The 14008-nt window shown below is 42.6% G+C and overlaps 1 protein-coding gene across 3 annotated transcripts in view; it reads left to right on the top strand.

Moving 5' to 3' along the window:
- LOC123464828 (ATP-binding cassette sub-family C member 4-like) overlaps positions 1–14008 on the top strand; it is a 293559-nt gene that overhangs the window by 35222 nt on the left and 244329 nt on the right. For all 3 annotated transcript variants that reach the window (XM_045162458.1, XM_045162459.1, XM_045162460.1), the window contains exons 9-12: positions 728–977; positions 6706–6807; positions 9071–9160; positions 10943–11134. In XM_045162458.1, the coding sequence (XP_045018393.1) occupies positions 728–977; positions 6706–6807; positions 9071–9160; positions 10943–11134 (634 nt within the window). The remainder of the gene's footprint in view (positions 1–727; positions 978–6705; positions 6808–9070; positions 9161–10942; positions 11135–14008) is intronic.

Here is a 14008-nt window from a genome sequence, read left to right as displayed (position 1 = left end):
TATTCATTTCAAAAGGAGCTATGAAAATAGTGTCCCTTTTGTTTTGTTTCATGTTTGTAGACTATTTTTCCATCTTTTATTTAAGTATCTTATGATCATTTCTCTGACTGTACCTTGTCACCACTGACTGCACATTTCTGTTCCCCCATCTCCCCTGCCACTGCTGGGAATACACTCCCATGTTCCTTCTTCTCTGGCCTCCTCCAAGCCTGACTGACTCCAACTCATCTTCTCAGGGTCCACGTGTGTGTGACTTGCCCTGACTCCACTGCTCTGGGTTACATGCCTCTGCTCTGAGCTCCCATGGGATCTGTGCTGACCATCTGTGTCTATTATCTCCCAATTTTGTGGTTGCTAATTCTCTTCCCCCACAGGTTCATGAGCCCTTGAGGGGACAGGCTGTGTCTTTCTGTGAGGAGCCCAGCACAGGACTTGTGATTATGAATGTTGAATGAATGTTCAAACCTAGTCTGATTGACCCAAAATGTTTAAAAGTGTGACTTTAATCCTCCCCTTACTTGAAAGAGTGAAGTGATGATGAAGTCTGTGGTCCTGGTGTCGGGGCAGACCCCTGGATGTGGACTATGCTAATGTCTCCATGATGTGAGAGATGGTTTATTTTAATCTGTGTCTACTCCCTAGAAAAGGGCCACTCACACGGGGCACTGAATTCATGTCTTGTATGTTGATGCTTTTTTTAAATCTTATTTCCTACTTTCTGTTCTAGAAAGGAAATTTCCAAGATTCTGAGAAGTTCCTACCTTAGGGGAATGAATTTGGCAACATTTTTCGCTGTGAGCAAAATCATGATTTTCGTTACCTTCATCGCCAATGAGCTCCTTGACAACCTGATCACAGCCAGCCAAGTGTTTGTGGTGGTGACGCTGTTCGAGGTTCTGCGGTTTTCGAACACCCTCTACTTCCCCATGGCTGTCGAGAAGGTGTCAGAGGCTGTTGTCAGCATCCGAAGAATCAAGGTTTGGTGAAAAATAACTTTTTAAAGTTATAGGCGGATTTGACCTAAAATACTTCCTTTATATGGTGTCACTGTGTGCCAGTTAGGTGAGATTTAACTCTTTCAGTGCCCAGCTGGCAGTCTTTCAAAGTGTATGTATTTCCATCTTTTCTTAGGTAAAGTGTGTTAAAAGTATCATAAGATCCATGAATGGGAAAGACTAGAGATTTATTCAAGAAGATTAGAGATATGAAGGGAAATTTTCATGCAAAGATGGGCTCAATAAAGGACAGAAATGGTATGGACCTAATAGAAGCAGAAGATATTAAGAAGAGGTGGCAAGAATACACAGAAGAACTGTGCAAAAAAGATCTTCATGACCCAGATAATCACGATGGGGTAATCACTCACCTAGAGCCAGACATCCTGGAATGTGAAGTCAAGTGGGCTAAGGCCACTTGAAGGAAGCATTACTGTGAACAAACTAGTGGAGGTGATGGAATTCCAGTTGAGCTATTTCAAATCCTAAAGATGATGCTGTGAAAGAGCTGCACTCAATATGCCAGCAAATTTGGAAAATTCAGCAGTGGCCACAGGACTGGAAAAGTCAGGTTTCATTCCAATCCCAAAGAAAAGCAATGCCAAAGAATGCTCAAACTACTGCACAATTGCACTCATCTCACAGGCTACTAAAGTAATGCTCAAAATTCTTTAAGCCAAGCTTCAACAGTATGTGAACCTTGAACTTCCAGATGTTCATGCTGGTTTTAGAAAAGGCAGAGGAACCAAAGATCAAATTGCCAACATCCGCTGGATCATCGAAGAAGCAAGAGAGCTCCAGAAAAAGATCGATTTCTGCTTTATTGACTATGCCAAACCCTTTGACTGTGTGGATCACAATAAACTGTGGAAAATTCTGAAAGAGATGGGAATACCAGACCATCTGACCTGCCTCCTGAGAAACCTGTATGCAGGTGAGGAAGCAACAGTTAGAACTGGACATCAAACAACAGACTGGTTCCAAATAGGAAAAGGAATATGTCAAGGCTATATACTGTCAGCCTGCTTATTTAACTCACATGCAGAGTACATCCTGAGAAATGCTGGGCTGGATGAAGCAGAAGCTGGAATCAAGATTGCTGGGAGAAATATCAACAACCTCAGATATGCAGATGACACCACCCTTATGGCAGAAAGTGAAGAAGAACTAAAGAGCCTCTTGATGAAAGTGAAGGAGGAGAGTGAGATAGTTGGCTTAAAGATCAACATTCAGAAAACTAAGATCATGGCATCTGGTCCCATCACTTCATGGCATATAGATGGGGAAACAGTGGAAACAGTGTCAGACTTTATTTTTTGGGGGACTCCAAAATCACTGCAGATGGTAACTCAGCCATGATATTAAAAGATGCTTACTCCTTGAAAGGAAAGTTATGACCAACCTAGATAGCATATTAGAAATCAGGGACATTACTTTGCCAACAAAGTTCCATCTAGTCAAGGCTTTGGTTTTTCCAGTAGTCATGTATGGTTGTGAGAGTTGGACTGTGAAGAAAGTTGAGCACTGAAGAATAGATTATTTTGAACTGTGGTGTTGGAGAAGACTCTTGAGAGTCCCTTGTACACCTAGGAGATCCATCCAGTCCATCCTAAAGGAGATCAGTTCTGAGTCTTCATTGGAAGGACTGATGTTGAAGCTGAAACTCCAATACTTTGGGCACCTGATGGGAAGAGCTGACTCATTTGAAAAGACCCTGCTACTGGGAAGGATTGAAGGTGGGAGGAGAAGGGAATGACAGAGGACAAGATGGTTGGATGGCATCACGGACTCAATGAACATGGGTTTGGGTAAACTCTGGGAGTTGTTGATGTGGATACTTTCCTGCATAACCTGTTCTGGGTCTGCACTTCATGGCTCTAATGGCCATTTAATTTTAGCTTTTCATCAGAGTGAGTCCTGGAGAAAAATCCAGCCAGCACTTCAGGTGCCTTTTTTGTTTGGAAGTGGGAATTTCTGTTCTAATGTACACACATTGAGTGTTGATGTCTTGGTTGCACACTTACACTGATATTGTATCTGATTCTGTGTAGACCAGATATATAACATATACATTACTCTCCATGGCCCTTGGTCTTTTTAATCAATAGAAATTGATATACGCCAGATGAGAAATTCAAGCAAGGCTTTTTGAGGCTTATGCTGCATCAAAAAGTATGAAAACAAAAAACTTATGCCCTGTTGACTCTTTGACGAGGGCGGGCTGGTTCCTTAAGTGGGATGAGGGTAGGGGAGGTTTGGTGGTTTGAGCCAGAGGGGTGACTTAAGTGGTTTGCCCACTGTCTTATAGGTGCCGTGTGCCAAGATTGCACACAGTTCCCTGCGTTTGCTCCCGGCAGCTCAGAAATGGCAGTTGGCTTGTGGTGTTTGTGTATCTTACTATTCGTAATTGCCTTTCCATGCGTGCAGTTATGTTTAGTCCCTTATGATTTCTTTGTATTTTGTTGCTCAAGGAGATGTTTGTCCAGGTGCAAGTGCTCCCATAAAGGGCTCTGGGTCCCAGCATGTCTCATAACATTTCTCTTGTTGCTGTGTTAGCTTTGACTATGTAAGGCTGTAGCCATGCTACAGTGGTTGGACTGATTTGAACAACCATACAATCTGATTGTGTAAGACTCAGTCTTAGCTGGAGTTGAGACTGTATAAGTGCATAAATGACATAGTGTCTCCCCTCTATGTGACTTAATATTCCTCTGGGGATTCAGAGGTAGGGAGGGCAGTGCCAGCTGGGGATGTGCTGAGATAGTTCCCAGTAAGGTTAGTATTTGAAATGGGCCAGAAGGAACGATGGGGTCAGGACTCAGGGTGTCCGAGTAGAGGTCATCTGGGGAGTGTGGCCTTAGGTGCTGGTCAATCACTGGGGGGGTGGTTAAGTGTGGTGGACACTCGGAGGTGCTGTAGAGAGATCAGGAGGGAGTGTTGTGTTTGGGGTCAGTTTGGTGGTGTTGGGGAAATCTCTGGAAGGAATCAGAAAAAGAAAAGTATCAATGTTTGAAATGATTAATTAGTGAGTGAGATTCTGAAATTATATTGTTTCAAGAGGAAAGAAGAATTGGGAAAGAGATAAGCTCTGATAGAATAGATGAGAGCTCTCACATGGCTGACGATGGGAGAAGTGGTGTGGAGAGAGGACTAGGGCTTCAGTGGTTGAGAGCCTGCAGAGAAGTCCTCAGACCACTGCCTGTTCATCTTGCCTCCTGCTGGACATGGGTTTGGTGTGGACAGAAGTAGCTTTGCCTAGTATTAGGTTCTCTGTGAGCCTGGATGAGAGGAGGAGGGAATGAGAGGATCAAGTCTCCTGCCAGCTGGTCTTTGAGAGAAATGCAAGGATCCTGTCTTTCTTTTCCTGCACAAGAGTTTTCACGTTCAGTTTTTACCAGTTGTTCTTTTGAAGTAGAAGTTTTGCAGTCACATTTATGGCTCTGAGGCATGATAGACAGGGTGTCAAGGACTTGAAGAGTCTTTATGTTGTTTAAGGTAGTAGGTTACTATTTGTGTGTTGTTTTCTTTCTCAAACATCCTCACATGCTTGTTTCAGTTCACCCTTTGTTGGTAAGAATTTAGTTTGCCTGTGGGTGCCAGAGTTACCCAGTTAAAGCTGATTACAGGTCATGTGTTTTTCTCTCATGTAAGAATCCTTATAAAGTTCTGTATGAGATTCCTGCTGCTACCATTACAGATGACCACAAACCAGGTGGGCTGAAACCACAGGAATGTATTGGTTAACCGTCCTGGAGGCTAGAAGTCTGAAACCAAGGTGTCAGGAGGGTCAGAATCCCTCTGAATTAGATAAGGGAGCATCCTTTCTTGCCTCTGTTAGCTTTGAGTGGTTACAGACAAATCTTGGCATCCTTCACTTGTAAATGCCATCACTCTAGCCTCTGTGTCCATCATCAGGTAGCTTTTTGTGTGTGTGTGTGTGATTGTGTATATCTGTCTCAGCATCTCTCTTAACGACACTGATCATATTGGATTCAGAGCCCACCCTACTCCACTGTGATCTTACCTTAATTGATTGCATCTACAACAACTGAATTTCCAAATAAAGTCACATTTTCAGGTAGTTGGGATTAGGACTTCAGCATATCTTTTTTTGTGGGGATATAATTTACCTGATAACAAGTCCCAAGGCTAGTGTGATTCTTCATGGTGTTAGGGACCCAGACTCTTTCTTGTTACTTCACCGCATGTGACCTTGATCCAGCTGGCAGCCTCCAACGCCCGGGTTGTAGGGTAGAGGAAGGTCCTGGTTATTGTTGGTTTCCACTGACCTGGCTTTAGTCACATGGCTACATCTATCTGCTCCAGAGGCTGGAGACAGAGGGCCTCTTTCAGGCTGCCATGTGTCAGCTAAAATCCAGGGTTTGTTAACCACCGAAGAATGAGAGCAGATTTTGAGCACAGCCACTAGTCTCTGCAACATGTTCACAGTTTTGGGGACCTTGAAGAGTGGGAGTGGTATGAATTGTTTGTTCAGTATCTTTACCACTGTAGCTTTTCTCATAGAATTATGTTTAGGATTTTCAAGGCAAGAGGGAGTTTTCTTGTGTGTGTTTGTCCTATGTGAGACTTCCCTGGTGGTTCAGACTGTAAAGTGTCTGCCTACAACTCAGGAGACCTGGGTTCAATTCCTGGGTCAGGAAGATCTCCTAGAGAAGGAAATGGCAACTCACTCCAGTATTCTTGCCTGGAATATCCCATGGACAGAGGACCATGGGGTCGCAAAGAGTGGGACACGACTGAATGACTTCACTTACTTTCACTTGTCCTATGTAGCAGTTCACAGAGCTTTGTTTTGTTCAGCTGCATTGCATCAATTAGCTGCTAAGTAGTGTAGAGGATAAGAAGTGGTAGGTGCGGCCATTCCTGCTGTGGGGGAGAGAGGGCATTGACTAAGGAGAAGAGACAGTGATTGTGAAAAGATGCTGGTAAAATATTTTTTAAGGTATAGAAACTTGAGAGCATTATCTTTTTAGAATGATGATTTAAGTGATAGTTAATGACAAGCAGTGATATGGATTTGACACACATGAGGGGGAAAGCAGAGTGTACAGGGTTTGCACTTGGAGTCTCTGTCATTGGTCTTGTGTTCCCAGCCTGTCCTGTGCCACCTGATTCCTGACAGCCTGGGAAGGGCCTTCCTCTCTGTGTTCCTAGCAGTGTCACATGGTGCTTGGCACCTGGTGGGATTCAGTTAATATTTATGAAATAATTTCCAACTAGCTCACCTGTTCATTGTTGGTAACACAGAAGTAAAACAATAGAAATGTCCAAGTTCTAAACGCATTGGAGTTTGAAGCCATATTTCCTTCTTAGAAAGGAACCAGTACACTTGTTGAGAAAGTAGCAAAGATAGCCTCATGGCCAGGAATTCTTTATTATCTGTTTTAGACGTGCACACTCTCACACACACACATACACATATACTATATATATGTATATATATGCTATATTATATATATATGCTATACTGTATTATATACTTAGATGTATACATACTATAATAATAGTATATTACATACTATATACTATTCACTATTTCTCAGGTGAACCAAGACCTAATAAAATACATCTATAAAATGATAGGTAGGCTGTATAAAATTTTTATTGCAAATTTCAGAGAAGCAATTGTTTTTTTTTTTGGGCTTTGTTCTTGCAGTATAAACAATATATGTTTTGCCTTTTTCTGTAGAACTTTCTGTTACTTGATGAGATGTCACAGTGCTACCCTCAGCTGCCATCAGATGGTAGAACGATTGTGGATGTGCAGGCATTTACTGCTTTTTGGGAAAAGGTAAGAATCCTTTCATTCCAAAATCATGACTGCTAAAAGACAACTGTGATATAGATTTATTGGAGCATTTTGAGATTTTACACATACTGTAAAATATGACTTTCTCATTTACTGAGAATATATTATAAAAATTCTCAGAATCAGGAATAAGGTTTACAATGAGTGGAGATTAAGTGTAATATCAGCCTGACGCATTTGACATGTTGCTTTTTTTCTCGTTTTCAAGAGAGCTTTCAATGTATTAGCATGTGTTGAGCTTAAAAGTATGTAAATTCTTCTTTTAATTTTTAGTTTATTTTTCATTATGTTTTATTACAGAGTATTAAATATAATTCCCTGTGCTATACAATAGGATCACCTTAAACAAAAGATATAGAACATAAATACATATTTTTTTGAAAATTGAATGTTGCTCAGTGGTGTCCGACTCTTTGTGACCCCATGGACTATACGGTTCACGAAAATCTCTAGGGCAGAGTACTGGAGTGGGTAGCCTTTCCCTTCTCCAGGGGATCTTCCCAACCCATGGACCGAACCTAGGTCTCCCACATTGCAGGCAGATTCTTTACCAGCTGAGCCAGAAAACCCAGATCTAATATTCTGGGCTGAAGTGTGAAGTGTCAGTTGCTTCAGCTGTGTCTTAGTCTTTGTGACCCCATGGACTATAGCCCACCAGGTGTCTCTGTCCATGGGAATGGATACCCACTCCAGTATTTCTGTTCTTGTTGTTCAGTAGCTCAGTAGTGTCCAGCTCTTTGCAACTCCAAGAACAGCAGCATGCCAGACTTCCCTGTCCTTCACCATTCTCCTGGAGCTTGTTCAAACTCAGGTCCATCGAGTCAGTGATAACATCCAACCATCTCATCCTCTGTCATCCCATTCTCCTCCTACTTTCAATCTTCCCCAGCATCAGGGTCTTTTCCAATGAGTCAGCTCTTTGCATCAGGTGGCCAAAGTATTGGAGCTTCAGCTTCAGCATCAGTCCTTCCAATGAATATTCAAGATTGATTTCCTTTAGGATTGACTGGTTTGATCTTCTTGCTGTCCAAGGAACTCTCAAGAGTCTTCTCCAACACCACAGTTTAAAAAGATCAATTCTTCTGCACTCAGCCTTCTTTATGGTCCAATTCTCACATCCATATGTGACTACTGAAACAACCATAGCTTTAACTATATGGACCTTTGTTGGCAAAGTAATGTCTCTGCCTTTTAATACACAGTTTAGGTTTGTCATAGCTTTTCTTCCAAGGAGCAAGCATTTTTAATTTCATGGCTGCAGTCACTGTCTGAAGAGATTTTGCAGCACAAGAAAATAAAATCTGCCACTGTTTCCACTTCCTCCCTTTCTATTTGCCATGAAGTGATGAAACCAGATTCCATGATCTTAGATTTGAGAATGTTGAATTTTAAGCCAGCTTTTTCACTCTCCTCTTTCACCTTCATCAAAAGGCTCTTTAGTTCCTCTTCACTTTCTGCCATTAGGGTGGTATCACCTACATGTTTGAGATTGTTGATATTCTGTCAGAATTCTAGATTCCATTTTGTGTTTCATCTGGCCTGGCATTTTGCATCATGTAGTCTGCATAAAAGTTAAATTAGCAGGGTGACAATATACAGCCCTGACGTACTCCTTTCCCAATTTGGAACCAGTCTGTTATTCCATGTTTCGTCCTAACTGTTTCCTCTTGACCTGCATACAGGTTTCTCAGGTGACAGGTAACATGATCTGGTATTCCCATCTGTTTATAAAATTTCCACAGTTTGTTGTGATCCACACAGTCAAAGGCTTTAGCATAGTCAGTGAAGCAGAAGTAGATATTCTCTGGAGTTCTCTTGCTTTTTCTGTGATCCAACAAATGTCAGCAATTTGATCTCTGGTTCCTCTGTCTTTTCTAAACCCAGCTTACACACCTAGAAGTTCTCTGTTCATGTACTGCTGAAGCCTAGCTTGAAGGATTTTGAACATTAATTTGCTAGCATGTGAAATGAGCGCAATTGTGTAGTTGAAATGTTCCTCTGTCCGTATGGGAATCTAGTCAAAGAAGGAACCTTCCTAAAGTTAGCTAAAGCTGCCTTAAATCCCCAAAGAGATAAGATTTGATGAAGAGACCTCCGGGACACAATATCTTAAAGCAGGAAAGAGAAAAATGTGGGTTATATTTTGCATATCAGTTATGTTGACTATTGTTATCTTTTCCCCTTTGTAAAACAATTTGTATTACTTTATTAAAATGGGTACATTTTTATAAACTTTAATTTGTAGGCATCAGAGACCCCAACCCTACAAGACCTTTCATTTACTGTCAGACCTGGTGAACTGTTAGCTGTGGTTGGACCTGTGGGCTCAGGAAAGGTAAGTTGAGATGCATTTTGTCAGCTTGATGCAACTCCACAGCCCCTGTTGAATCCTCAGAGTGGAGCCCAGAGCCGAGTGTGACTCAGTTTGAATTGAGTGTGTCTAGAACAGTGTTTCTCTAGTGTTTCCATTAAATACTCATTTTACAAGAAGGTTCTGTGGCAAATAAATCAGGATAAATGCACATTGTCTTTTTCTTCTCGGTGCTTCACATGGCCCAGTTGCAAATTGCTTGTGAGGAATTTGGACATCTCAGTGAAGGAAACTATTTATGTGACAGCTGTTCAGCATGGACAGAGACAATGAGGACTCCTTTTCATCTTGTGGCCCCTCCAGGAAGTCTGGAGGTCATAAAGCTCTTCCCAGAAACTTTGAGTATTTCCTCCTGTGACTTGATGTGATCCTGTCGGTGCACGTGCAGTGAATGTGCAGCCACGTGCTGGAGATAAAGATACAGACGTGAGCAAGACCCCGACTCTCTGCCTTTCAGAGGCAACCAGGTTCTGGGGCGAGACAGACATGCAGACATTATTTCAGCCCAGTGTCGTGAGCACTCTGATGGTGTGGATACATACCACATCTGTGTGATGTTGAAGATCTGAAGGAAATGTGCACATGCACAACAAACAACAACAACAAACAACAAAACAAACAACAACATACAGAAATCTAAATGTGGGATGTGGGGTTCCCTAGTGGCTCAGTGGTAAAAGAGTCCACCTGCCAATGCAGGAGACACAGGTTTAATCCCTGGTCTGGGAAGATCCCACATGTGGAGCAACTAAGCCCGTGCACCACAGCTGTTGGGTCTGTGCTCTGGAGCCTGGGAGCTGCAACTGCTGAGCCCACGGGCTGCAGCTGCTGAAGCCTGCCCACTAGAGCCTGTGCTCCTTAACCAGAAAACCCGTGCACTGCAATGAAGGCCCAGTGCAAACAAAAATAAACAAAATTAGAATTGTGGTACAGCAGAAACCAATACACCATTGTAAAAAATAAATGAAAAATAAATAAAAGAACTCAAGAAAAATAAAATTATTTTTAAAAATGTGGGAGTGTGTACACGAAAGGGTGCTGATTTCCTCTATGATAGACTTTTGCTCTGCAGACACAGCCCACTTCAGAGTTCTTTCAGTTAATAATCTTTGGATATATTCTTCACACATAGCTTTTTAAGAAAAAATGTTTGTCAAGTAAAAGATACCCAGATGCAGGAGCAACTAAATTAAACATCAGATACAGAAAATACACATCCTGCTGGGCTGCTCTGCTAGAGAAAGATGTTAACATTCTTAATTACTCTTTCCTGAGTAGAACTTCATTTGAAGGATACTTGGGCAGAGTAGATTGTTTATACTGTGGTTATACTATATTCCCTGGTGGCTCATATGGTAAAGTCTGCCTGCAGTGTGGGAGACCCAGGTTCGACTCCTGGGTTGGGAAGATCCCCTGGAGAAGGAAATGGCAGCCCACTCCAGTATTGTAACCTGGAAAATCCCATGGACAGAGTAGTCTGGTGGGCTACAGTCCATGGGGTCGCAAAGAGCTGGACATGACTAAGCGACTTCACTATACTATTAATATATTCCTTATCAGTCATTGTTTTCCTTGACCATTTGTGTTATTTTCTTTTTTTGAATCAACTGCGAGGGCTGTACTTTATCCTGTTGAAGGAAAAGGTTCTATCCTGTATCAAGCACCAGGGTGGGGTTGGCTGTGCTGCGGGGTGTGTTCCGCCCTGAGTGCTGCCTGTTTACATGTGTGTGTTGCTGTCTGTTTCAGTCGTCACTGTTATGTGCTCTGCTGGGGGAGCTACCCCCGAGCCAAGGGAAGGTCAGCATCCACGGGAAGATCGCGTATGTCTCTCAACAGCCCTGGTTGTTTCCAGGAACTGTGAAGAGTAACATTTTATTTGGGAAGAAATATGAAGAAGAACGATATGAAAAAGTAATAAAGGCTTGTGCTTTGAAAAAGGTGAATAATGACGTTTGAGTTGTGTTTACTTGAATTTCAAATAATGATAGTGTTGATTTTAAACTACAAGGTTTGTCAAAAGTTCTTTTTAAAACAATGGAAAGATTTTTGAATGTTGCTTAATTTTTGAAGTTGGTCTTCTGGGTTTTTATGCGGGCATATTTACATATGCTGTCCTTTTAATGTTTACGGGATAATGACACTTACGGAATACCTTTGCCGGGGAGGGGGAGGGGGAGGGGGAGGGGGCGGGGTGGGGCGGGGATTGTTTCATTCTGTGAAGTTCATTAGCTTTTAACTTTTTTAATGGAAAGCTATAAAAATTTACAAAAACAGAGAGCACAGTGTAATGAACGCTTCATGTACCACCCCCAGCTTCAGCCAGAATCAGCTGGTGGCCAGTCTTGCTGCATCTCTACCCCTGCCCTCTGCCAGCCCCACCCCCACCCAGAGTATTGTGGAGCAGATCCTAGACCTCAGATTAGTTCATCTGTAAACACTTCATTAGTTTTCTCTAAAAGATAGTAAAGCCTTTGGGGCAAAAATATCACTATATTTCACCTGAAAGAATATATTTCACCTGAATATCATCAATCTGCTAGTCTGTGTTTTCATGTTTTTGATCATCTCAGTGAGAAATCTCCTTCACCACTGTTTGAACCCACATAAGGTCTGCCCCTGTACTTAGCTGATGCTTCCTTGTTCCCTTTCAGTCTGTGAGTGTCTCTCTGCACTTCATTTTTGACTTGTAATTTATCATTTAAGGAAACTGGAATGCTTAAACATTTCTTTTTAATACTGCATCATTTCACTGAGGGAGATTATTTTCAGAAATGGCATTGCGTTTCACAGAAATGATGAGATGAAAGGTTTAACTGTATGTTGGGATTTAAATAAGATTAGTGAATAAATGATGAGAACTAAACTGATAGGAGAATACAATTTGGCAAAAAGAAAGGGAAAAAAGTAAATAACGTTAAATACTGTGTTACTCTCTTGGGTTATAAAAGTCAGTGAATAATAGTGTTAAAGGGCTCCCCACCACCCCCACCCCTGGGTTCTGTTCAGTGCAGTCTGGAATCCCACTGTTCTCTTGCACTGTGAGGAAAAGGCAGAGACAGATCTTCAAAGGTGTGGTGGTGAAGACTCCAAACCTGCTTTGTGAGGAAATGGTAATTCTCCTCGAAAAATGACTTGAACATCATAGGTTTTATCAGGTGAGCGTGTGCGTGCTAAGTCACTTCAGTTGTGTCCGACTCTGCGGCCCTATGGACTGTAGCCTGGCAGGCTTATATACCCATGGGATTCTCCAGGCAAGAATACTGGGTTGGGTTGCCATGCCCTCCTGCAGGGGATCTTTCTGACCTAGGGGTCAAACCCTTGTCTCTTATGTCTCCAGCATTGCCAGGTGGATTCTTACCACTAGTGCCAGCTAGGAGCCCTGTATCAAATAAGTAGCATTTACATGATATGAACAGACAGAATGGCTGTTTAATGGGCTGTTTCTTTATTCTGTGTCTTATTCATGGGGATTGTGCGTTTGCAGAAATGATGTTAAATTAGTAGGAATGAGGTAGATTTTTATTAAATGGTGTAGATTCCATGTAAGAAAAGAAGGGATAGCAAATGTAGAACAGTGAGAACAGTAGCTCCCATTTATTAAGAGTCCATGTGCAAAGCCTTTTTCTGTCTTTCACACGTGCACATGCACACAGATAATTTAGATTTATGAGTTATTCATTCTTTATGAGTGTCTTTGATACTCCCTTCCTCACTTTATAGTTAGTATAACTGAGGCCTGGAGCAATGAGACACCTCATCTCTACATTTGCAGCTCGAGTTCAGATCCCAGGGAGCTGATGCTTTGCCACAGCCTCGTGGGGTGACTGGACCAGTAACATGGGCAGTGTTCTGGGGCTTTACCCTCCCTGGGGCAAGTGTGCAGCACAGACTCTGGTGGGAAGGGGACCTGCAGAACTTGGCTGCACAGTGATTCTACTGTATGTGATGTGACGTTTCTATAAACATGGACTGCTCTCCTATTCTTGTGCATAGTTGGGACATGGAGTTTGGGCCTCTCATGCCCATCCCATCCTTGGCAGGAAGGGAGGCCCAGAGTGGAGAAGTAGCGGAGAGGAGAGTTCTGGCCCCAGCTTCATCACTTGCCTGCTGTCACTCTGGACATGTCCTGTTACCTGCCTGGACCTCTGATGTTTCTGCAGCAAAATGAGAACATTGGGTCAGAGGGTTTCCAGGAGGTTTTGTTGCTGCTCTGAAATGTCATGTATGACTCCAGTTAATAAGAGGTCAGCAAGGTCTTTATGATACCTGAGAACTACCTAGTAAGTTAAGAGAGCCTCTGGCTGTCTCCTTTTAGATTCCAGGTATCAGAGGATGGTCATAAGGCAATCACAGGAAATAGTAGCGTCCTGGAATTTAGTCTGGCCTGTAGACACAGAGATAGCATGTGTGGTGGAAAAGGCTTGGCCAGGCTTCCCTCATAGCTCAGTTGGTAAAGAATCTACCTGCAATGCAGGAGACCCCAGTTCGATTCCTAGGTCGGGAAGGTCTGCTGGAGAAGGGATAGGCTACCCATTCCATTATTCTTGGGCTTCCTTGTGGCTCAGCTGGTAAAGAATCCACTTGCAATGTGGGAGATCCGGTTCGAGCCCTGGTTTGGGAAGATGCCCTGGAGAAGGGAAAGGCTACCCACCAGTATTCTGGCCTGGAGATTTCCATGGACTATAGTCCATGGGGTCGAAAAGAGTCGGACAAGACTGAGCGACTTTCACTTTCACTTTGGAGAGAACCAGTTCCTGGGTAGTAACTCCAGATATTTGTCTCAGTTTCCATTCTTATTAAATAGAGGAGGGT

This window comes from Bubalus bubalis, chromosome 13 (genome assembly GCF_019923935.1).
Source record: "Bubalus bubalis isolate 160015118507 breed Murrah chromosome 13, NDDB_SH_1, whole genome shotgun sequence".
Lineage (NCBI taxonomy): Eukaryota > Metazoa > Chordata > Mammalia > Artiodactyla > Bovidae > Bubalus > Bubalus bubalis.
The sequence above is the reverse complement of the archived record's forward strand: the minus strand, read 5'-3'. Positions and strand labels throughout refer to the sequence as shown.